Raw genomic sequence first — 25,443 nt, 5'->3', positions numbered from 1 at the left:
CTCCAAAGTGGGCTGCGTCCTATATACTGGTGTGACCAATATCCCAGTATAAAAAGCAGATACAGGTATGTTATTGTGTTACAGTATTTTACCCAGATGATGGCACTTTAATTTAGCTAAAGTTGTCCGTTGTTTAGTGGTGAATCCACGTCTCCGCATTTAAGTGTTTCCCGGTTCAAGCTTCTATGTCTTATCTACAATATGCCTCGCTGTTTTAAGCGAGGAAAACTAACTTGATTATTTCTAGCACTTCGTCACGTACATGCACCATCGTGATCGCCATTGCAGGCGCCACCCTCACAACAATCAACGTTACCGTAGGCTGCCAGCTACTACCAGCTACAGCAGCGGTAGATAGCAGGATTGCAAACTCGACATGGCGAAAACAGATGGAAGGCTGGTGTAATTTGTGTGTTTTGAATGTGTTTTAAATATAAATAAATGTTTTAATAAACAGCTATAGAAAACCTTTTTCCCTCTGGGACACTCCCAAAACAGACTACGTCTTATATTCCAGTGCGACTTATATTCTGGATTTTACGGTATGTCTGTGTATGATGTGTAGGCCAGAACATCTCTGCAGCGTAATATTTAGATTAAAATGGTATTTTGACACACATATCACCTTCATCAAATATTGCGCCTGCTGTGATTTGAAAATTGCAGTATTGTGATTTCAATAAAATTTGTTCTCCCTTTTTGGTTGAACAGTTCCCAGTGAATATTGAATAGTATTTTTGCTTGAAAAGCCCATGCCTATGTGTTCAAACTCGAGCACACACGTACGACCTCTCAAGCAGTCTGCCACTCTGAGAGCTGAGGGTGTGAGCACAAGTGTGTTTGTCTGTTTACTCCTCCTGGAAATCTGAATGTACGTGTTCGGGTGACAGAAATTGACTTGAGTGTAAATCAAGTGTAAGAAAAACAGGGTGATTTGTGTTAGTGTGTGATTGCTAATGTGTGTCTGTTCATGCATGCCACAAACCCAGCGTGCCACCCCATGTGTTTGTGTATGTTGTAGAGAATTTGTCACCCGTAGCATGAAGTGATGGCTGCCATCTGATAATAAACAGAGGGACTTGTTGAGCATGACTGAGCACTCTTACACTTGATTTCATTCTGTGACGGAGGACAGCTCTGAATTGCCAGCAGTCTCTTCCCTGTCTTCCCCAGCATCAGAGTGCCTGCAGGAGTCTGTGTGGTGTCGGCAGTCTCACACCCCCTGGAATGTTGTTTTCTTCAAACTGCGAGCTCTGCATCTAAAGCACTGACAGCCTTACAAGCAGGAGTGCCAGAAAGCCACACTGTTTACCCAAATACCAAGCCAATAATGTCGAATCTTAGTAACAACTGCATCAGCGGGATTAAGTCTTTTTGTACAGCATCTCAAGCACAACTGATTCAATAGTTTGGAGGCTTGTCATGGCAAAAATGGATGAAGTTTTTAATAAGTAAGCAGACTAATTAAAAAATATCAAAATGGCAACATCGAATTAAGAGCTAAGGGCACCTTTCATGTCCTAAAACTTAAGTAATGCTAAGAAAAAAGAAAGTGATTCACTGGTTACTGGCCATGTAGTGTTACTATGCTAGACTGAAATTCTTGATTATCATCCATATCTGATGTCTAGTTCCAAGTCATAATGTGTTAATTTACTGTGAACAAGACGAGGGCATTAAAGAAACAATAAACCTTTGGTGAAAATCCAGCTGGTGGAACTGGCATCTCTTCTTAGCTGCACTGCACTGGCAGAGGTAGGCACTGTACTGAATGCCAACCAGTGACTCCTGTATTCTCTTCAAACTAAATATTACTGTGATATCACAACAAAACAAGAACTCTTAAGATGTGTCACAGAAGGACTGTTCATGGATTTGCCCGTGTTTGTTTGCTCACTCCCACTCTGCTGGCACCAGTTTCCTAACCAGGACTGGGACTCAAGATGTGGCGGATTCTTGTGGACTCTTCAGCAGTTTCACTGTGAAGTTTCACACTTTCATAAAGTAGGTTGCTGCTCTTTAAAGTTTCATATCCCCTCCTTTGCCTTTTTCAGTCTAAATCTGAAACAATAAGCATTGATTAGTAGGGCTGCTGAAAAAAATCAATTCATGTCAGAATCGCAATTCTTAATTTCTACAATTCTGAGGTAAATGTTCAGCATCAGCCAGTTTGCACATGACAAACCCACTGAATGCATTGTGTGCCAGGAATAATCAAGCATTTAGGCATAATTAAAGAGTTGTTTTATCGGTGAGAATATCTGCACGAATGACATATCTGCCGATGCCGATATGTCGTTTTCAAACCATAATCTGCAGTTACCGATACTGTGTCGATAATCCTGCCGAGTGCATCCCTAATAATAAATAAGCAAATTCCTCTTAGACTTAAAAAAAAAAAAAAAAAGAGAAAATAAAGAGGATACGTTGTTGATAATGAAACAGCAATGTCCCCTCATGACTTTTAAAATAAAACAGCTGAGATTTGTTCAACAGTTTGTGGAGTAAAACAATAATTAACATTCAGTTAATGTTCTCAGAGGGTTGTAGTTTAGTCTGGTTCTTCTTCAATTTGACCTAATTATGCTGAGGAAGAGGATGGTTTGGGTTTCAACAAGGACTATCATATGTACATAACCGACCTAACTAATGTAAGTAATGTATTGATCGTATTGAGTAACAGTTATGTATTGATTTTAAATGGAATCAAAACCTGTCTCCTGATTAAAAGTACTGGGTCTGTTGCTGACCGGCACCTCAGGCAGACTTTTGAGCACTATACATACACCACCTGATTTTACTGCCATATTAAAACAATAAGAGTATCCAGAAATATCACTATAGCAGCGTTGACTCTCTATTAAACTTTCCTCTTCCTTCGTGGACTGCCATACCACCTACAACATTGAGCGTGTCTCTGTAAAAACCTTGTGCTCTGTAGAAACCTCTGTAACAACCTTGACTATATAACAACAACAACATAACTGTGTCAAAGCATTTTCACTTCCACATGGTTTGTTCTTCGAATCGAACAAACAAGACAGACTTTAGAAGAATACAACACACAAAGCAACACTGTTGGCATTTTTCTTATCATTTGAAAGATATCATACGTGTCAGTGATCATAAGGCATGATTTCATGCTTTGTTTATTCACGTCATTACATTGGGTATCTCTTCCTTTGCACACAGGTCATAGTGTTCAGAACACATTATTTGAACAGAGTCCATCCGGCTTGCTAAAAACAGCAAATGCAAGCTAACAGACACTATACCTGACTGCCCTGCGTGTGTTTTTTGGCTGTGGCCCCAGTGTAGCGCTTCCAGGCCTCTTGTTGAGAGCCGCTATGGGATTTCTCCCTGCAAGAAAGCCAGGCAGGAGGTGTTGGCAGGGGAAGGAAGTGTTGACTCTCCCCAGTGGATTGTGATCCATCAACTCCCTTTTACATAGCTGAGAGGCTGCCGCTGCCTGGCTGGCCTTCAGACTATAGCTGGTCCCTTGTCTGCTATCCCAGACCATAACACACACTCAAAAACTAACACTGAGGAACTAAACAGCTTCAGGTGGAACTGTGGTGCTCTCTTGCACTTCTGCACAGAACACACGAACACATTAATTCTAGTCTGGTTACATTAATTAAACATGCCCGCAAAATGCAGACTGCATGCCTTTTCACAAGAGCACGTGCACAGCGGAGACCTTGATCTGTTTCTGCCAGAAACTGAGAAGTGGAAGGAGGGATAAGAAAGACTAGTGTGGAAATAGAATGGCTTAAGTCCTTAATGGGGTTATTACAACAACCTCTAATGTTTCATAATCAGATAATATCCCAGCCTTAAGGAGTTCTCTTTGGGAGATACTATCGGCATTCGCTTGGGGAGTAATCAACAAGCTATCTTATCTACCGTCCCACAGTATCCATGATTACTAGTTTGGTTGGGTATGTGTTGCCAAGAGGGATTTTTTTTCCTCAACACTTGGGTGCTCTTTCCGCTCAGAGGATCTACTAATTTATGTATTCATTCCTTTTTGTCTCAACTACAAAGGCAGACCGTGTCCCAGTTCTTTATATATTTCCCTCAGCTGTTGGATCTTGAGCCTTCTTGCCAGGCAAGACTGAGCAACTTGTGCCAACTGATCCCGCCCATAACCTCTCATGCCTCTTTTGTCAGTGTCCAGTCAGTATCTGAGCCTTTTAGTACTCTCCCTTTAATGAGTTATTTTTTGGCCACACTGTCTGAAAACACTTTCAGACTTTGTTCTGAGTCAGTTTTGGGCGGGTAAGAGGTTACTCAGACACTTTGATGACCTTCCTGATGAAGTGAAGTGTTTCCTGTTTCTATCAGGGCACGCAGTTATGAAGTGCTTTATCTAACATGAACAACAGTGCCTGACAGACGCTTAAAGTAGGAAAAATCTTGTTGGACTTTTGACTGTGAAAAGGCGGCCCCTAGAATACCAACCTCTCCATATCAGAGCTGTTTAGTAACGTGACAGAGGAATCTTTGGGACGGAGATGATTAAAGCCTGAAAATGTGAGCAAAATGTGTGGATTGAGATCTTCTATATTCAGTTTTGCTTCTGGTGATTAGCCAGGACTATCTTTCCAAATCAATCCATCTGTTCAGAGCTTGTTGGTGTGAACTGTAAGTCTGGGCTGTAGTTTCTGTGTCCATTTTTAGCTTGGAGATATGTAGGATTGTTTCGAGTTGTGGTTCTTTTAAGTATTTGTTTGTTGAGTTGACAAGCTCCAATTAACACCATTTTAAAGAAATAAAAACATTAAAAACTAATTTACTCTGATTAGCTGCTTCATTAGGACAATTAGACTGTTTTTTTGGAAGGATAGATTACTAGTAGTAATTAATGGTTCTTTTTACTTCCATGAGGGATAATAGACTATTGACACTGAGCACTTTGTCTGATAGTCAAAATAAAAAACATGTATTTTTGTGTACGAAAAACGGTTTAGAAATACTGGTTAAATGTAGATTACTATTAGATAAGATATTGGTAGGGCTGCGCGGTTAGGGCCAAAATGATAATCACGATTATTTTGATCAATATTGAGATCACTATTATTAATCACAATTATGTATTCATTTTATGGAAACATTTTTTTAATGTACTTTCACATTTAAATAAACAGAAACACTTTCAGATCCACTTTATACTTCATTCTAGCTCATGTACAAATTTTGCATCCAACTAAGACTTGGTTCTTTACCTGAATTTGGTGCATCTTCTAGAGGCAAAATGCAATGCAAACTGCTGTAATGGATTTCTGACTTGACGCTGGAGAAGGACGAGGAGTAGCGGCGTTATTCCTCTTGGCCTTCATACACTCATCATGCTGCACTTTGTGCTGTTTTTTCCTGGTGGTTGAACAAGTTAGTTATATTGCTTTGTGGGACAGATATGGACTATTTGCATTACATTTAACATTAACATCACTTACCCGAAACCCTACCTCCAAACAACCGGTTTGAAGCCCTTTCGCAGGAATGGTGCTTTGTTTTAACAAGTGACTTGCTCTCTTCCTGTTTTAGCGTAACAACCATTAGTGTTCAAATTGTGACTGAACTATAGCAGCCTTCATGACACGTTTGTACGTGACGTAACAGATGAGTATATTTTGAGCACTTAATGAAAAACAAAGACGCATTCACAACGACAGCTACTTATTCTTTCCCGTTTTTAGCTGTAACTATGATAACAACAGACTCGTTCGGCTGAAAGCCTCCAGTTAACATGGTCATTCGTTGAACTTAAACACCGGTCTCTGTGTTATTTACTCTTCCACTCTGTCGCTGCAAAGTAGGTGCTCAGGACATGACATGCCAGCTCCTCCAAAATTTAAGCCCAAACCTCTCGATTTCCCCCTGGGGCAGTGGCTGTTAGTTTTAGGGAGCACTTGATGTGATATGCAACAGAGTTTTCTACGGGTTGAGCACGCATTTTAGACGTCAATATTGCCGTCAATTAATTATTTAGTTGTGGGAAGCCATAATCGTGATCAGGATTAATATTTGATTAATGTTGTAGCCCTAGATCTCTGTAATAATAACCTCTATTTACAGAGCACTTTTCAAAATCAAAGTTACAGAGCGCTTAACAGAGAGCTTCACAAAGGCAGCAAAATAATGATACAATGATAAAACAGGCACGTCATAAATGCATAACAAAAAGCCTATTTTTTGTACATCTATAAAGATGTGTGTTTTTGTGTGTGGTCCAACAACATTTGCAGAATAAGAAAGTTAAGATGGTGAGTTTTGAGCAGTATTTATCCTAACACATCCACTGACGATATCAACACACATAATTTTTCTTGATGTTTCTGTTAGTTTAGTTAGTTTTTTATTAGATTCTCAGTCCATGAAATGGACAGAAGAAAAAACTCAAAGTCTTTCTAAAGATATTTTTCTAATGATTTATGAGTGCACTTAGAGAAGAAATCAATCATTACAATATGTTTTTGTTTGGAACATAATTGGTTTCTGAACAACTTTTTCAATTGCTTTGAGATGGACAATACAGCTTTCATGATTACTCACACCAGACCGATAAAATGGCTCATAATTAATTATGTGTTCATGAAACGTGCGATGCACAGTTGAAAATAAGGCCTGTTACAGCTTATAGCAGAGGAGCTAGAGGAGTGGCTTTGTTATGCAGAGGTTTGTTGATGCAAAATCAGACCAAACAGGAAAGTATGGATGGGTAAGAAGAATTTGGGCTGGTGGTTGAAAGAGACCACTGGACTGCTCAGTGTCTGACTAAGTTAATGAGTGTGTGAAAGGTCTGTGCTGCAGATCTTATCTCTGGGAATAACAGTAGACTGGACTGTGGGCTTTTTTAGTGCTAAGGAGCCTTAGTGGCTGCCCCACTGTGAAGACGGCCAATTGTGTTGATATGAATGCTCAACTTAGCTGCTGCTGGAATCAAATCCGGGTCTCTGCACTGGCTGTTAAGCGCTTTGCCTTTTTGCAGAACTTGTACCTTTTATATGTCCAAAGCTATGCTGCTGCAATTATGCTGCACAAAAAAATCAGTTCTGCAAGAATATACTGTGCCTATCGGAGTGTCAGAGGGTGAAAATAGGTATTCCCAGGTAACTGCACAACTGGCTGTTTAAAATAAATTGTTAAAAACTTTCGTAGAAGATATTTTTGTCAAGGCATTTAAGCCAACTGTTTATGAATTTTATATAGCAATGTGAGCCTATGGCTTGGCCAAACATACGCCATACTACTCATTGGAAATGATATGAAAAGGATAAAAACGAGATTAGACACTTGGAAAAAGCTCATTTTTCTTTACATGTCCTGTGCACCTGTTACAAATGAACTTGGCTCAGCAGTAGTTCTTAGCCCAGTGAAAGAGCCATGGCATCATTCAGTCATTTGGGAGAGACCTTTTGGCAGTGTTTGTATCAGCTCTATCTATAAACAAGGCCACTTAATCAGTCAGCTTGCTGGGCCCGGACACTTTGTCCCTCAGGCTGAAGTCACCACTAACCCTCTTTAAATCACTGCTCAGGCTCTCTGTTGACACGCTTGTTTACTTTGCTTGGCACTGGCGACATTACACAGTGTAAACAGTCCACTGTCTCAACTCTACACTAGCCAAGCTCTGTTCTTTTTAAGATTGGAAAGATAATCAACCCGTTATCAGGATCATAAGCCCACATAATGTAATCTGGTGCACAGTCATAAAACATTATGGATATGATTTACAATTAAATATAAGTTCAAGTGTCTTTTAGATGCTTTTGAATAATGTATCAACTAGATGTTGACTGATGTGGCTCATAATACATAATGACAACCTGTACTCACCTATACACACATCAGCAATCAACTCCAGCAGGTGTTTACAGTACGCCGTAAGAGTTTATGCAGTATAAGTAAGTAATGTGTTAAGTGAAGGGAAGCACATCAGTGCTACTATAATGAGAGAAGCTGCATTGTAATTTCATTGTTGGTGGTAAGTAAAGGCATTTTCATCCTTTTAAAACCATCTATGCGGCATCATGTGATGTTATGTAAGATGCCAAAGATGCAGATAATTACAGCTGAAATGACTCTGGCTTAGGAATGGAACCTTCAAATATATTATTCTCAAAGTAAAAAAACATTAAGTTAAAGCTCCTGTGAGGGGTTTTTCACTGTTTATGAAACGGACTGAAATTAATTCTGATTACTTTATATGAGCTACAAAAGCAAACCAGACCATCAGCGACAAGATTGAAACTGAAACTGCTGGCAGGGGGTAGGTGTCAGACAAAGTGATTACCCTAACTGCACCCTGCCTTTTTTTTACATTTACCAGGGCAAAAATTTAAAGTGAGTGATACACATGACTGTTAAAGAAAGCAGTATGACATTTCTTATTAAAAACAACTGTTAAGCATGTGCAGGAGAACATCAGCAAAGAGATACGGCTTTGTCCACAGGGGCCGCCAAAATCAACACAAACAAAGTTCCTCACAGGGTTAGGGTTAAGGGCTTTAATCTTAATTTCTCAGTACAGGATGACTGATGAAGTCACCGTACCGTCACAGCAGTGCAGTTATAAGGTGCATTTCTAGTTGTCTGACCTCTAAAATAGCTTTACACCACATACCAATCAACCACACTCACAAACACTTCATACATTCATTCAGGTACCTGAGGCAGAGCAATTTGGGCTTCAGTTTCAGACCCTCTGGACTGAAGGTGCAGGGAGTTGATCGCCAATCAGCCGATTAGTGGACAACCTATTCTAAATACTCAGCCACTGCCACAAAACATGCTTTTCAAAAAAGAAACAGTTGTGTGTTTATTTGATTCATAACAATAGGAGCCTTAAATACTGGGTGTTAAATCAATAACATTTGTTATTGTGCTTTTTAATCAGTACATCCCCTGACAGATGGAATTTCTCTATTCTAAAGATAAGTTGCATTTGAAGGATAAAGACATGGTTAAACAATTCTTTTGATGTGTTTTGTTTGCAGTTTATTTGAAGGGAAGTGAATAATGAATTGTGTACTGACTGGCTGAAAGCTGCTCGAGGCATCATCAGCAGAAGAACTCATCCAGCTGCTGTGAAGCAGATTTGGGTGTTTGTGGGTAGGATAAATGTTATCTATTGAAGTAGTATTTAACTGCATCAGACATCTGTGTCTTTGGCGGGATTTAAGTACTATTTCTAACAGTGCAGTGTTTTAAACAGACTGAAATCTTTCATATAGCATTTTGCTTGCACAACGCAATAGATTGGAGTTATTAGACGTTGTGGTCAGGGTTATCACAATATTAAATGTGAATAGTAAACTGACACCTGATATTCTGATTTGGGTATGTTATACACTTTGTGCCATTTTACAGCGCTTTTTTTTTCTGGAGGATTCTCTTCAAATGTTTAATCTCAAAAAATCTGAATTGATTGAAATGTTCAAAACAAAAATTGATTTCCCTTTTCTATGCCAGCATTTTGTTTAAAACGGATGTTTAAGCTTTATCTGTGAAATTTGGCAAACAGCATAAAGCGCATATAGTACATGAGAGACAAAAGGCATTTATATAGCTGCCTTTTGGCTGTCAGAATTACATTCAGACACCAGGCCTTTGGAGAGGAGTCCTATTTCAAAATCTCATATGTTATCGCACAACTGGTTTGTTTCCTGCTTTGTTTCCTGCTTTGGAATACAATCCTCATGGGATCTAATTACTTTTGCGATAAAGAATGTACTCATCAAGTAACTTAGACCAAAAACTATAAGTGTCGCATTTTTTCATGTAAATCTATTTGTTGTTATGATTTGCTTGACATGAAGGCATTAAAAAACCAGACTTACAAATACAGCTTTCTTTCATGTAGCGACAATGCCTCATGAAAGTGATAAATAGACGCACAGAAACTGTGAGAGAGCTATAATATTTGGTTCATTTTAACCAGCAATATAATGTCATGACATGTGAAGTGGTGGCTGTTTATGTTGCTGGTTTACTGTGCCCTCTAATGCATCAGTGCCATTTAGCAACTGACTTCTTGGAATACAATAATGGGATCACGGAGGGGAATGTGCTTCAAACACAGTCATCACAGTCAAACAGTCATTAAATACTAGTGGCTAAAACACAGGAAGTAACAACTGGACATGGAAGTGAACCCTCTTTTGTTCGTTGAGGTGTTAATAAATCGTTGTACTTGTAACACCAACCCTTTTTTTGCACTCGTGAAGCAAACACCAGACACCTATTTTGTCTTGTAATGAAGTTATTACCACAAATTGTTGGGTCATTGTTGAATTTGTGCCAGGAAATTAATTCGGGCTTCAAGGTTTGCTGCTACTACTGTAATTAAAGTGATTATACTGTACAGTTCATTTTCTAATCCGTTTGTTGTACGTGAAACGTAATGAAGCATGGCTGCAAAATCCAATATTTTGTAGAAAATGAGGCTTATTTCTGCCCGGTTTGCTTGTTGGAAGTTGTTTTGCACTAATGAATTATAGATATTTTGTTTTTTTGAATGGCTGATATTTTATTATCAAGTATGGGTTTTTGACTGAGCCTTCATTATACACTTGCTCCTGAGTCAGGCGCCGCAAGAAAGTCCTTTTTTCCTTTTAACACCCTGCAGAAGTATGGTTCTCTGCTCCCTCACCTCTCCTACCCTTTGGTTTTGTTGTTACTGCTGGCATCAGAGCACTTTTATTCAGTGCTCAGCGTGGCCACAACAACATCTTATCTTCCAGCTGTTCAGTCACTGACAACAAAAAGCAGAAGTAAATCAATTGAACTGGTGCTCCTTATGTGGCTGAGTGCCTTGGAAATTAAAACACACCAGCAGAAATTAGTATAATGAATGTGATTGGCACATTTGGCAGAATTGGGACTAACTATTCCACAACAAACAAACACTGCCTGCAACCTAATGACTCCAGCATAACGGGCATGTACAGGCTCTAAACAGGCGGCTGTAGGGGAAGATCAAGTGCAGCTCGTGGTGATCCATGGGTCTCTCTCTCAATAACATAAAGAGTACAGATGATTTGGCGCTATACAAATAGAATTTGATTTGATTATATTGGAATTCCAATTTATTCCCCATAAAGACGCACAATTATCCTTTAATATTGCTGAACAACACCTTCAGCCCCAACACTGTTCTTATTAAGACAATGAGTGTGTCAGGAGCACATATTATATGGTACATAAAAATCAAAGGGAGACGGTCGTGCTAAAGTTTTTAGTCGTGCTTGACTTTGCCCCAGCAGAGCACCTTGCACAGTCATGCGGTCTCTGGCCACAGTGAGCACTGCAGACACTTCCTGGTGTTTTTTGGAGACTTCATGTCTATCCCCCACAGCTGGTCTTATCTCCAGAAGGGGAAGAGTCTTAATGTTAAAAGGATATTCTTCTATATTATTTTATACTTTTAAGTCTTGTATATTGTTTACTTTGAAACTAGGTATTAACAATTTGAGACGCTAGTAGCATTTTGATGACATGTTTGTCAAAATACAAAAGCAGAAGTACATGTTTGGTTCTTTGAGATATTTTGAAAAAATAAACACAATATTGTAATTTGATGAGGTAATTTTAAAAGAGTGAAAAGAATTCTTATGTGTTAAAAGAAAGCTGCAATCCTCAGTGTCTCACTGCAAATGCTGAATAAGAATTTAATAACAAGTCAACATTCGTGGGAATAAACCAAATCTTCCTGACATGCTTGGTACATTGAAGTCTGTCATTTTCTGGGAGACAATGGTCGTTCATTTTGTAATGATACAGGGAAATTAATTAAAATAAACCCTGCGACAAAACAGCTATGAGACTTATCATGTGACATTAGAGTGAAGCTTTGAAGAGGAAACAATTGCATGTATTTCTCTAGTCACATAGCACTGTACAATAATCAGTTCTTTTAGCAGCAGAGTCGTGTAATTGTTTTATTCAATGTGTCTGAATTGTGAAATACACATTTAATCAACCACTTTAGAAATGTGCAGGACTGCAGAGGGAGACTTTTCAAACTTCTAACATGAAGAAAAGTTATGTAAGGCTAATTGTCGTATCGATGTACATGCAATCTCAATTTACAAAATGTAATTTATATATTTACACAATATTCACAACGGCAGTACAGACAATAACTCATATACTGCTCCTAATCTGCCTGTATTGCAAGAAAATTCTGAACATAAAGAATTTAGTTTGAAAAAAAATAAAGACACACAACAGCAACAAAATAAAAATGTGAAATAACTCATGAATGTGTTTCTATTCGCTCTCTTCATGTGCCTCACTTTCAAAAGCTGAAAGGGAGCCACACTCAGTGGGTCAGTACACATGCTGGTGTCATTTTGTAATTAAAGTTAGTGTTGGGTTTCTTTACCTTTTCTGGTCCTTTGACATTTAACAGTCAAAAATCTGATAAAGTATATTATTATACTGCACTGTCTGCTGGGAGAATTAACCCCTGTCGAACCTGAATATGGCTTGAAGTGACATTTACTTCAGAGCACTATAAGCTACAACCACAGTGCAGTAATGACTTTACTACCTTTTAGTTGCGTACACACTTAGCATATAAACTCTGGTAAGACAATCTAGGCACGTGTGGCAAAGTTGCATAGAGCATATTCTTTGATTGTTTCTTGGAGGAGGCATGTCTGTCCACTATTGGATTTAACTTGAACATTTTAAGATTGCACTGCTGTCTGATGTGCCAACGGTCTGTGAAAGAACTAAGAATGGTTCATTGGTTCACTCTACACTTTACAAACAATTTTACTCTTGCTATCCTTAAAGTAATAATCTCAAAGATTTTCTTTTAAATATATGTCCGTTAAGTCTCTAAGCCTTTGCATTTGCAGTATTACAGACGGGATGTCTGGTGCTACTCTTGCAGAAAAAAATCACAAGCGGCGCCCAGTTAGGGACGCTTTTTCAGGAGCCAACCGTGGACGTCACGCATGCAACGCTGTCTGGATATAACGCAATTATCGTTTATCTCCATAGGTGCCGCCAAAGAGAACGAGATCTCTGAGAATTTAACTTTAAGTTGATATGCAAAAGTATGTATACATGTCAGTGAATTTTGATTTAAATTAAAAAACTGTGTTTTCTGTTTGCTTCCTAACTGTCTTGCTGGTATAAAATGTTAAATAGCAGCAGGGGCAAAAAGGCAGCACAGTTTTGCAATAAATCTGAACTAAAAGTCAATAGAGAGTTTTATCATCGACAGGGTTCTGGAGGACCTCAAGCCAACCATCTATATCTGTACTCACTGTCACTCACTTTCTAATATTTTGTCTCCCTCCATTTATTCCCTCCTGACATCTCTTGAGGCTGCTGAAAACATTGTGAACTTGGAGGCCTTCGAATCAGAGAGCTCCAGTTAAGCCTCATTTGCATGCTCCTTACATAGAGAGTCCAGACAATTTGGCGAAGAGAGTTTGAGCGCTTACAACAAGTTTGCAGGCAGTGTGGACTGCATGTATTTTCCTCACACCCAGCAGTGATTTGATATAAAGGTATTAAGAGTCCGCCTGGAAGGGCTTTCGGCCTGGAGGCAGAAACCTATTAACTCTTGTTTCCCGGTTTAAATAAGATGAAGAAGTACCTGCTTGGGAGCAATTATTGGCAGGGTACAAATTATAACAGCAAACTGCAAGGAAAAGACTGTAATTCTGTGAGGAGGTTTCTCTCCGAGCTTCACCTGCGAATGAAGATGCCTAACTGAGCTTGATGTCCTCATTTACTGCATCACAAGGCCTGGTTCAACTGTCTGCCCCAATCTGCGTAGTGCAACATGATCATTGCTGATGGGGGTTTTAGCAGTATAGATGGAGATGATCAGTTTATATTAAAACCTGCCTTGCATTTAAATAAATTAACAGAATACAAGAAATAGAAAAAAATGCCTTCTAGTTTCACTGGGAACATGTGTGGACTGATGAAAGTAGTCCATCCATTTTATTCTATTCATATTAGGCTCCAGGACTAAATTACTAAATTATACATGACCTTACTTGCTTTTCTTAATGGGAGAGATGTTCATTAAAACAATGAGACTTTTCTGGTAAAGAAACAGGAACTCACTAAGTAGAGTTTGTTTAGTTTTTTACCCACACTAGGACTTGAACTCTAGTTGCCCTGTATTGCTGCATGTAATGGACTTTGTTGGAGGCAATTCCTCACTTATCAGTGGCGTTTAGTCTCCGTGTAATCAACCGTCTTTATAAAACGATACTTTATTACGGCCCCTCGCAGGAAGAAGACAAGCCCAAAAAAGCTGAAACATTTCAATCCAGAGTGTTTTCTGTATGATTGAATCAAACTGGTAAACACTTTTCTTGCTCTCTGTGCAGTTACAGATTCAATCAACTCAGGCTCTTGTTGACATAGCATACCAAATCAGGCCAACAGCGAGCGCAGAATTCCCTCAGATAATAAAACTGCAGCTAAAGGCCTGAGAGAAGGAGGAAAACAAACCGTCCAAATTGCATTCTCTGCCGTATCCTCTTATAGCGTAATGCATTTACCCAGGGCCAGCACAAGCTTTCTGGGGTCCCAACAGTTTGACTGCCTCATATTTTAATTTGCAAGCCATTTATTGGCGCAACATAGTGACAGCTTCCCCTGAAAGGAGATGGTGTAAAAGAATGTTCAGCATGCAGATAAACAGCCTCTTTGTGATGCGTATTGTTGGTTTCCTCTTTGAAAGGATTTTCTGCCACAGTCATTTTGATGTTAGTTTTTTTTTCAGTTGCTTTGGCTCAATTCTCCAATAACAGCGATAGTTGTTAAGAGAATATGTCAATTCTTCACAACATTTGGATACTTACACAACAGCAGTAGGATTTCTCATTCTTCTACCATTTGAATGATTGTTTGTGCATGGCTGTGTGATGAAAACAGATTATGTCTCATAATACATGCCTGTATTTAAAGTGGTAATTAGGGATGCACAATGTTGGACTTTTTGCTGATATCCGATATGCCGATATTTTCCAACCCTTTTTGCTGATTGCTGATTTCAATAGCGATATATTATGCACATGTGTTTTTCCACCTAATTACATCAAGTCTCCCCTGTAGTGGAATTGATATCGTGCCTACTTACTGTAGTTGCCCACTGGCAGATGCAGAAATAACATTATACAGATCTTTTTATTTTATTATTTTTTTTAATGTAAACATTCACTGGGCAATATAAGAAAACTACTTTAACTTAAACAAAATTGGCGGGAAAATATCGGCAGAAAAATGACATATCTGCCGATGCCGATATGTCATTTTCAGGCCATTATCTACAGATACCTATAATGTGCCGATAATATCGTGCATCCCTAGTAATCTCAGTTTTCGTTCTCTTTGGCAGTACCTACGGCGATTAACAGTAATTGCGAGAGCACACTTCCCAGATATCCAATCAGTGTTGCATGTGTGACGTCCACGGTTGGTGGACTCTTGATTTTCCTCGCTGGCGGTCACTTTCCTTTTTAGACTGTTTGCCTTCATCTGAGCGTCGAATTTGTCACTTATTATTGAAGTTGTATCTGTAGTCATTCATCTTTTCTTTGTTTGTTCAGCCATAGTAGATTACTGTTTACTCGCAACACTTGTAGAGAGCGGAAAAGCAGCCGCCACCCAGGCCTTAATACTGCAAATGCAAAGGCTTTCACCATTGTGTTACCTCACTCGGCAGTAGTGACTTAACAGGCATTTATATAAATGAAGATCTTCGAGATTATAACTTTAATTATATTATACATTATGTGGAGAGATGGATGGATTGGTGGATACATGGATTGATTGACAGGTGATGGATGATAGATGGATGGATGGATCAGGGTTTGTACACCCTCCGTCTGTCTGATGAGTAACAATATACAGATTACATACACTACTAACGGCAAAAGCCTGTTTGCATGCAAGGGCTGTCAAATGCAAAGAAACCTGTGTCCTACTTAGAGAAGCACACTTTCATGCAGTCTGAGCCTTGTGAAGCTGATATCCATTATCCATGAGTGCAGCCTGAAAATAAAACAAACTAATATATCAACCCTGTGTTGAATCATATTTGCAGATTCATTTCTACAGCTGTAAGAGCAGCAGAGAGCGCACCTCATGACCTCCGCTCTGACATACAAAATAATCTGCGCCATAAGATAAAGCTCACCTTGAATGGTTTGTGAGAATAATAAAAAATGCACTTATTCCCAACATTTTCCAGCTTCCCCTCATCAACACACTGCTCCTAACTGAGGACATTAAAAATGGATTTTCCTCCTTTTAAGTTTGAATTCTTTGTGCTTCCTCACCATACACGCCAACTTTCAGCTTCTGGTGAACTTCCTGCTTGAATGAGCGCATTAGGTTTTGAAAGTGAAATGAGAAATTCATATCAAAGCGAGAAAGAAAGTGCGCTTTCATTTTCATCCTATACCTCCTTTTTTTGTTTAAGGGATGTCGATGACGGCTTGTTTTCAAAGCAGCTTTGTTTCATGTACGTGCCTCCTCCTCTGAATCGTAGCCCACCACTCATCTGGATTCTGTACATTCTGTGAAAGCACTTCATGTTCGAGAGATTATAATTTGTATTAGGTTCAAGCTTTTTTGTAACCACTGATCTGTATTTATAAGTCTCTAACCCTGTGCACCTCTATGTGTCGTACTAGTACATGATGTTGCTGCACTGTTCTGTGTTCTACAGTTATTTTGTGTTTCTGTCTCACAGGTCAGTTCCTCTGGGTCAACAGTTCAGCCTATGGAGGCCCCTGGGTGCTGAGTCCTTGGCTGTGGGGGGGCCAGGGTCCATGTAGCCTGGACATGGCTGTGTTCCTTCATCCAAAGCAAAGCGGACAGTACACCATATGGCTCATAGAGCGGGACAAACCGCCACTCGCCCTCTTCTCCACCGACACACTGCCGCGCATCACAGGGTGAGCGCTTTTATACACAGATTATTTGTATACATGTATTATGCATTTATGGAGAGGCACAAAAATGTGTGTATCCATTGTCAAGTCTTACCTGAATTTTTTCCCTGTCTTTATGACTTAAGAGCAATTGGAGGAAGGTGTTTTCTAAAATACTTTTTATAATTTGTGAAAACAAAAATTGTAGGTGAATAAAATATGAGCCTGCATTATTTTCCAAGTTACTTTCTTTTCAGTCTTTGAACAAAAGATGAAATGAATTGCAGGTGATAAAGTGTTTTTCTTAATCCTTTTTTTTTTTCATCTACAAGCAGTTGAATTTTTTAATGGGGAAGTTAAAACCAACCTGGATGAAAACAAGATTGTTTTCCGTTTTGTTTGTCATGCTTTTAAAACAACACTTCAAAATTCACCTTTCAAAACTTTCTTTTCACCGTTTCACAGACAAAAACAACCTAAATAAAACCGTAAATACAGGAAAAAATAAGATCAGACTTGCCTCTCGTATGTTTAAAACACATGCCTGTGAATTGAGTAAGGAGTATCTATGAAGTAAATGTCCCGCACCTGAAGACCATATATATCCACTTGTACATTTTCCACCAGCGTCTTCTTTCTCTCTTCTTGGAGTGTCTTTCTCAGGTTCACTGAGTGTGAACCGTGTATACATGCATGCCAGCCAGGAGCTTTATGATGAGTCCTCTGTTCCCAGACCGGTGTACATGTGTTCCATTAGAGGCCGAGATAGAAAACATTCAGCAGAATCAAAGAAAGGCACATTCATTGAAAGCCTTTTATATGGAGATGGGATGAGAGAGAGAGAGAGAGAGAGAGAGAGAGAGAGACAGAGAGACAGACAGACAGACAGACAGACAGACAGACAGAGCTGCCTGGGTAAGAACAGAAGATGGGTTGTTAAAACATGTGTAATTTGCTTTTGCAGCTACTGGGCACCAATCAGCAATTATTGTATTCACATGACCTCCTGTGTGACTAATCCTTAATTAACACCAGGTCTGTGCTCCTCTCAGTGTGGCTCTTCATTGGAAGCCTCGCAGTGATCTGTGTCTTATCCTAAGAGCAACAAGGTGTCAGGGGCCAGGACAATGCTCATTTCTTAAGTTTCTCCTCGTAATACTTTAATATGTGTTTCCAGCCTTTATGTGCATGGCTGCTTTTTATGAGTAGGAAGTGAGAAAACAAAGAGGGACTCTCAGCACGCTGCTTTGACCATGTTTCACGCTGCCTGTGTGTGTAATCTCTTAAGGGCATTGGAATCATATGAATGTCATGCTTTATGCATCTCTCCTCTCTCTGATGCTTTCTGTGTGGGAGAGAATGTGTGCTAACATTTGTGTGAGTGTGCGTTTATGCGGCCGCTCTCGCCGCTGTGTCTCCTTAAGGAAGCATAGCGTGGACGCTCATTACACGTGTGACGGATTAGACTGTGTGCTTGTGTGCTCTCATTTGTAGTCTGAGGCTGCCATCCACCCACGCCGTCTCTGCCGTTTGGAGACTCGCTCAGACAAACTCCCCACATTTCTCCTCCGACAGGAGGAGACGGCTCATGTCATAAAAAGAAGGGGCAAAAATGAAAGCAGGAAGAACCACCACCCGCAGATATTACACGTACCGGTCAGCTTACTAATTGCCAACCTGTGCCCTCACTGTTGAATTTTAATTCTGTGTTTTGACATTTTTGCACAGTTCAATATTCAAGAAGAACAGCACAGGGCGAGCCAAGAGGAAGAAACACATCCTTCTACACAGTGGTCATTGAACATGGACCTTCTTACTTGTTGCTTGCAATATTACAAAATATCAGCCTTAATTTCATTGATTTATAGTTGAACTGTTAAATAAAACGACTTGGAGATTGAAGCAGAAACAGCAGCCATGTCCACATAAATCAAATATATTCACATCCCAAGTATTTTTCCACTTAAGGAGCAATAACTGCTCCATTTGGAAGCTGCCCACACAATCTCTCAGTTGTTAACCTTCAGTTCTCTCTGTTGATGCTACTTAACAGTGAAGATAAAAAGGCCTCTGTTTGTCCTTAACTTAAACTTTGCTTTGTTTTCTTGACCAAATTCCCACTCCAGAAGCCTCTTATTAACTCTAACAGAAGCGTCCATGCACCCCTACAGCCGGCAGCCACTGAGGGAGCTCTTGCTTTGTTTCTGTCTGCGGCAGTGAAATTAGGAATGGGCACGGATATTTGAATATTTGAATATTTGAATATTCTAAATGACGTGGGTATTCAACTATAGCTGTAGCTTATGGATTATTTTTTTGCCTCAAGTTCATTTAATATTATTTATTAGCTATATCAGTTATATATTGTTCATTAAACGTGTTTACTTATGTCATTTAAAATGTGTAAAAAGTAGTAAAAAAGACAAAAACGTGCCTGGCACAGCAGAGTAGCCTCATTCATCAGACACGTTGTCAGGATCGGACAGGATCTTATGATTATTAAAGTTCTGTGTGCTGACCATCAAAGAAAGGTCGACTGTGAAGGTTTGTTTACTTGTTGTTGTTGCTGCTAGATCACATGGCTGTGTTCTCCAGTGCGTGCATAATGGATCTGGCATCGTCGGATCGGCACCAAACGGAAAGCAGTATCATGATGTGAGGAGATGAGGGAAACAAGGGCTCGCCGTCTCTCAGACCTCTGTCCCATAAACTACTTCATGTCATTGTGTCAGCAAATACACTGATATTTCCTCATGAGGAAGAGCCCTACTGTGCGTCCCTGTGTGAGAAACAATCAGAGACTCGCACGTTGTGAACTCACCGATGTATGCCGATCGTATTAATGTGCCCTTTAAATAGCAGAGACCGTCATCCCTAAGTGAAATCTCTTGAAAAGTAGCCATTACTAAACCTGTGCAGGATGAGTGCTATCGTTGATGCAACTAATCTGTTTAACAAATCAATCAAACTGGTTGACGAAAATGACCATATATTAAATAATTCTGATGATATTTCTGCTGCTGTGAGAAGAAACTGTCTTCTCACCACAGTGCAGGTAGTATTTGTGGGTTAGAATCTTATTAAACCCTCCCTCAAACCCCCTGCCTCAGATTTAATCATACAGTGTATAACCATACCTGAGGGAAGCATATTTAGGACCTCTGAACACAGGCAGAAAATGACTTGACTCATCAAACAGTGTCATCTCTCACAGTGAGTGTCAGCATCCCTAGTGCCTCTGTCAGCACTGAGGGAGAGATAGGATGAGAGAGGGGGAGGACTGCAAGATGTCTGGATGTATTCATAGTGTGATATCTTCTTGTGTATATGTTAACATGAATTGTGTGTGTTAGTACAGTCTCCATGTACATGGATGTTATTTTCTGTACTGCGGCTGTATCTGTTTGTAGTTATACATTGTTTCAGGACAGTGTTGTGTTGTGAGCACGGTGGCTGAGGCTCACTCTCTCGCCCTACTTTGAGTTCTTGTATAATCACCTAATTACCTCACCCTCCATTCACTACACACTTGCACATACAGAATCCGGAATAGCTCATATATTGCATGCTCACGCATATATTCACTTTGCATTAATACTGTATGAACGAAATGGCCCCAAATGCAAGGTGCATTAGTGCTACGCTCGATGCAGTGAGTGAAGGTACCAGAGCCACCCAGTGTGACACAACGCAGTATGTTTCAGTGTGGAAGGTGTTGGATGTCATTTACAGCACAGCTTTGGAGCCGTATCATCTTAACACTGATCCATAGCTTGTCAAATGCAAAAGCATCAAAGGCTACAGGTGTTTAGCTGACATACAGTGGAAATATTTAGTCAAGTGATATATATCCAGTATAACATAAGCTGCACTGCACTTCTCTTCTACGTAAGCATGCACATGAAAGTAGCACAGTTGTCGTGTGTGAGGAAAAGAAATACCTGAGCACTAAAGCTGGTAAAGACAAAATCACAGGATGCAGTTTTCACGTCTTTATTCAAAGTAATAATCTCAAAGATTTTCATTTTAATAAATCTCTGTTAAGTCACTATCGCTGAATGAGGTAACACAATGGTGACTGAGCCTCTGGCTATGATGAAAGCCGTTACATGTGCAGTAATATGGACTGGTTGTCAGGTGCGACTTTCGCGGCGCCCAGTTAGAGACTTCAAAAATAAGTGAAAATCCAAAGAAAAAGAAACAAATTGGACGCTCGGATGAAGGCAAACAGTCTAGAGAGGAAAGCGACCGTCAGCGAGGGAAATCAAGAATTACAACCAGAGCCAACCGTGGACTTCGCACATGCAACACTGTCTGGATATCTAGGAAGTGTGCTCCCGCATTTACTGTTTTGTCGCCATAGGTGCCGTCAAAGAGAACAAAACTGAGATCTTTGAGATTACATCTTTAAAAATAAAAATAAGAAATCATGCATCTATCTTAATGGTCCACACAATCTTTGTTATTAGATGATTAGAATATTTTATTGTTACTGTCTTGGTCATGATGAAAGCTGTCTCACACATTGCAGACAGTCGGCTGCAGACAAAAGCACAGCTGCATTATTTTATTTCAAATTGAACAAGCTCTAATCCCTGTAAGTAAAAAGGATTATTCTCCCACTTACCTAATTATTCAATTTTCTGATTTACTCTTCCATAAATGTAGTATGAAGCAGCCTCCACAGACATTATAAGCGTCTGTGTATTTGCAGCAGATATATTGAATAATAGCCAACTGCTGCATTGCTGAGCTTCTAAGTGATAAAAGAGAAATCAACATGATGAGTGTATTTGGCAGCTTTTGATGACAGAAAAGGCTTTTAACTCTCACTAGTAACATGTCCAAGGTTACCTTGGTGTTATATAATGATAGACGTGTGGTGGTCATAACTGCAGCATACATGTATACTGAAAAGTCTCATTGGTGCAAACAAGGGCAGTTTCCTTGTTTGATGATCACATTAGAAAGGTTTGTCCTTCAAACAAACTATGGTGAGTAGTGTACATGGAATAATCAATGTGTGTTATATTCAGTTAAAGGACTTGGGATGGGTTTGCCGGGGAAATGAATACATTAATGAGTGAGCCCTTTGTCGCCCCGAGGGAAATTTGCTTTGCAACAAGAGCATAAAAAAACAAATGCATCAACCCATATACATGACAGCACATATTGTACATGAAACATAAATGCAGAAGATTTGACATGAGCTCCCTGGTGCCTTGCCTCTCTTTAGCTTCCCTACAGCCCAGCAGTGTGTAACAGCAGCTAGTGCTTGGCAGCATGTGGTAAGGAGCTTTATTTGATCTTTCCACAGGCGGAAAAAAGGTAAAGGCTTTTAAAAGTAGTATTAGGAAGCGATAGTAAGGTCAGTAAATTTGAATGGCACAGTCTTCACTTCTTCCATGTGAATGCGCCCGCACGAAAGACAGACGTTGGGGGGTCAATTTTCTAATCACATGAGGTCCCCATGTAATAGTAGTTCCATGCGAACAGGGCTTAAGACACTATGAATGTTTTCATCCCTGCCAAAGCAAAGAAAAGAGGGGAAGACGTGCATTGTGGGTAATTGCTCAGGCTCAGTCACTCAGAGGGAATCTAAGGGGATACATTTGTATTTCTTGACATACTCTTCATGTCTGTCGTTCTCTGGCTCTTCAGTAGCCTTCTTTGCTGTTTGGTTGTTTCAAATGTAAATGAGACTCGTTATAGCATCAGCCTCCACTGCCACACCACCATGCTCTCCGCCTTTTAGACCAGTTTACAGAGAAAGGAGGCAGCTGTGTTACTGTCATAGCTAATGTGTTTTCCTTCTGTAAGGCTGTAGCTTTCAATACGTTTGCACTAGGGGTGGGAATCGTCGGGTATATATGATATATGATAAGCAATAAGTGGCCCACGATAGCGATAATATTACGATACGACGATTCTGCGACAATTGATATATTGCAAGACAATCATATAATCATACATCACGATATCTGATGAACTGAAGAAGACAAAATGCCCCTAAAAAGGTGAAGTGCAGGATTAATGTATTATTAACTGCAGTTGGGTGTCAGTTTCACAGATTTTGACACAAATTGAGATAAACGGGACGACGATATATAACAATATCGCTATTTTGTCCCACCGCTAGTTTGCACACAGTGTCCCATGATACCTTTCAGGCAAGATGACACAGGACAGAAAATACAAAGAAAAGGACCAAGAATTCACTCCAGGGTTCAGTGGCTGTAAGGTGCCACTTGTTAAGCATGAATTAAGCACTAAATTTGGGTTAGTAATTAAATGAGTCCTCAATGTCTTTATCACGAACAGTAGATAAGACTTAAAATTAATTTCACATTAAGATCTGCCATAAAACACATAATTACCCCCAACCACATCTATTTATCTCATATAGCTGTCCTCTAGTACACACACACACACACACGCACGCACGCACACACACACACACTTCTCCGTCTCACCGTAATATTATCACAGCCTCTCTGTTGTGCTCTGGTGGCAGATCCCGGTGGGACTTCATAAAAAGCTTCAGAAATGAAACATTTGAGCCTCATATAGGAGTTTGTGAAAAAAAGAAAACAGCCTATCCACAGATGAGTTATATCTTGTCATCCTCAGCTTGCATACTCCACAATCCTCTCCCTCTCATGCACACTCTCTTTATCTGCTTCCCCTTCTTCTCCACAGACAGGTTACATAAGGTACTACGGTTTTTATTCCCAACCCATCCCCCTGTGTTCATAGGCCTTCCCTCTCATCAAAGCGTCTCTAATCATATGTCCCTAAAGTTGCATTGTACATTCCTGACAGCTGAAGTTTTACACAAGAGTAGAGGAAGGTGAAATTTGGGAAAGCAAAAGTGGCCTACTTTTTATGACAACACTGAATTTCACTTTTCACCTGTGGCAAAAGCATTTGGATATTTCAAGCCCTGACATTAAAAGCTTAAGAACCGACTCACAAAAGCCTTTTGCTGTGATGCGTATTTTGTATCAAGGCATGCTGAGATAGTTTTTCTTTTTCCTGTTTGCCCTCATCTCCCTGTGGGCTGCTGTTATGCAGCGCATGTCTCTCAGGCTTATAGTATGCAGCGTAACCTTAAAAAAATAGCACTTCAATTATAAGTATAGTTAAAGCAGTGAGGAACTTTTGAGCGATCTTGGCAAACCCTGTGGACAAACAGTAAATCTTATCTCTTATGTACATGTGTAAGTATTCTACAAAAGAAATCCCTCTGCTGTTCTTTTAAGAGTTACATGTATCACTCACTGTTCATTTTTTACACGATATGTTTAAGTAATATAATTCATCGAAATAAAAGCAATATTTTCATAGCCTTAATTATTATTATTTGTAAAAGTAATAAGATTTTCATTTAAATAAATGTCTGTTAAGTCACTATCGCTGAATGAGGTAACACAATGGTGATTGAATTGCACTGATGAAAGCCTTTGCATTTGCAGTATTATGGACTGGCTATCGATGGCGACATCACCCAGCAGTGGTCGGTCTGCCAGAGAGGGTAGGCGGAGCTTAGCAGCTGCTTTTCTGATGACTACAGATTCAACTTCAAAAATAAGTGAAAATCCAAAGAAAAAAACAAATTGGACGCTCAGATGAAGGCAAACAGTCTAAAAAGGAAAGCGAACGTCAGCGAGGAAAATCAAGAGTTACAACCGGAGCCAACCGTGGACGTCACGCATGCAACACTGTCTGGATATCTGGGAAGCGTGCTCCTGCAGTTACTGTTTATCGCCATAGATGCTACCAAAGAGAACGAAACTGAGATCTTCCAGATTATCGCTTTAAACATTATGCGCTATCCACTTAACACAAGAGTGGAGTTGGAAAAATGCTTTTGCCTCATGTGCCTTACAACAACAATATAAATCTTTTAAATAGGGCCGTTCAGCCACACCGACAGTTGTCAGGACATTTCACTTTGAACCCCAGGGCCACATGCCTGTACATGAATTTCATGACTTTCTAGTAAAGTTTTACAAACTTTCCACATAAACAAAAAAGACATCCAAAGTCCGTAGGTTTCATCTTCCGGGGAAAATAAATGTCTGAACAAAATTCCATGTAAAACACATCCTAGTTTATATCAGCCTGAAATAAATGATGGCTCCACTGCCTCATGTTGCCATCTTCAAAGGCACGACACTAGCTGAAATATTATATTATAAATATTTGTTTCGTGACTTAGGAAATAGTTCATATTTAATTGTGAGGCAGCTTTGACAAAACAGATGGCGAAAAGGATAAATATAACATTTTCTAGTCACTGACTGACTAATTACAGGGTAGCTTGTGGATGGGAGACATGAGACACTTTTGTCAACATTGTAGTAGAGTCTGTAAATACAACACTTATATCAAAGGCATTTTGCTTTAGAATCTGTAGCCTCTCGGTACATATCCATTCAGACATTAGTCAAGTGTCTAACTGAAGTGGTTTTTCCCTAGAAATCAGAAGTGTTGCAGTTACCTCACAAATCTTCTGGCA

At 39.6% G+C, this 25,443-nt stretch overlaps 1 protein-coding gene across 1 annotated transcript in view; it reads left to right on the top strand.

Annotated features, from left to right (window-relative positions):
• Positions 1 to 25,443, top strand: part of alk (ALK receptor tyrosine kinase) — a 408,113-nt gene that overhangs the window by 234,115 nt on the left and 148,555 nt on the right. The window contains exon 4 of the mRNA XM_069661200.1: positions 16,742 to 16,946. Coding sequence (XP_069517301.1) covers positions 16,742 to 16,946 — 205 coding nt within the window. The remainder of the gene's footprint in view (positions 1 to 16,741; positions 16,947 to 25,443) is intronic.

The sequence above is a fragment of the Semicossyphus pulcher genome, unplaced genomic scaffold, assembly GCF_022749685.1.
Source record: "Semicossyphus pulcher isolate SPU_LCO1_2020_fin unplaced genomic scaffold, fSemPul1.0.p SCAF_14, whole genome shotgun sequence".
In the NCBI taxonomy this organism is placed as follows: Eukaryota; Metazoa; Chordata; class Actinopteri; order Labriformes; family Labridae; genus Semicossyphus; species Semicossyphus pulcher.
This window is presented reverse-complemented; position numbering and strand designations above follow the sequence as displayed.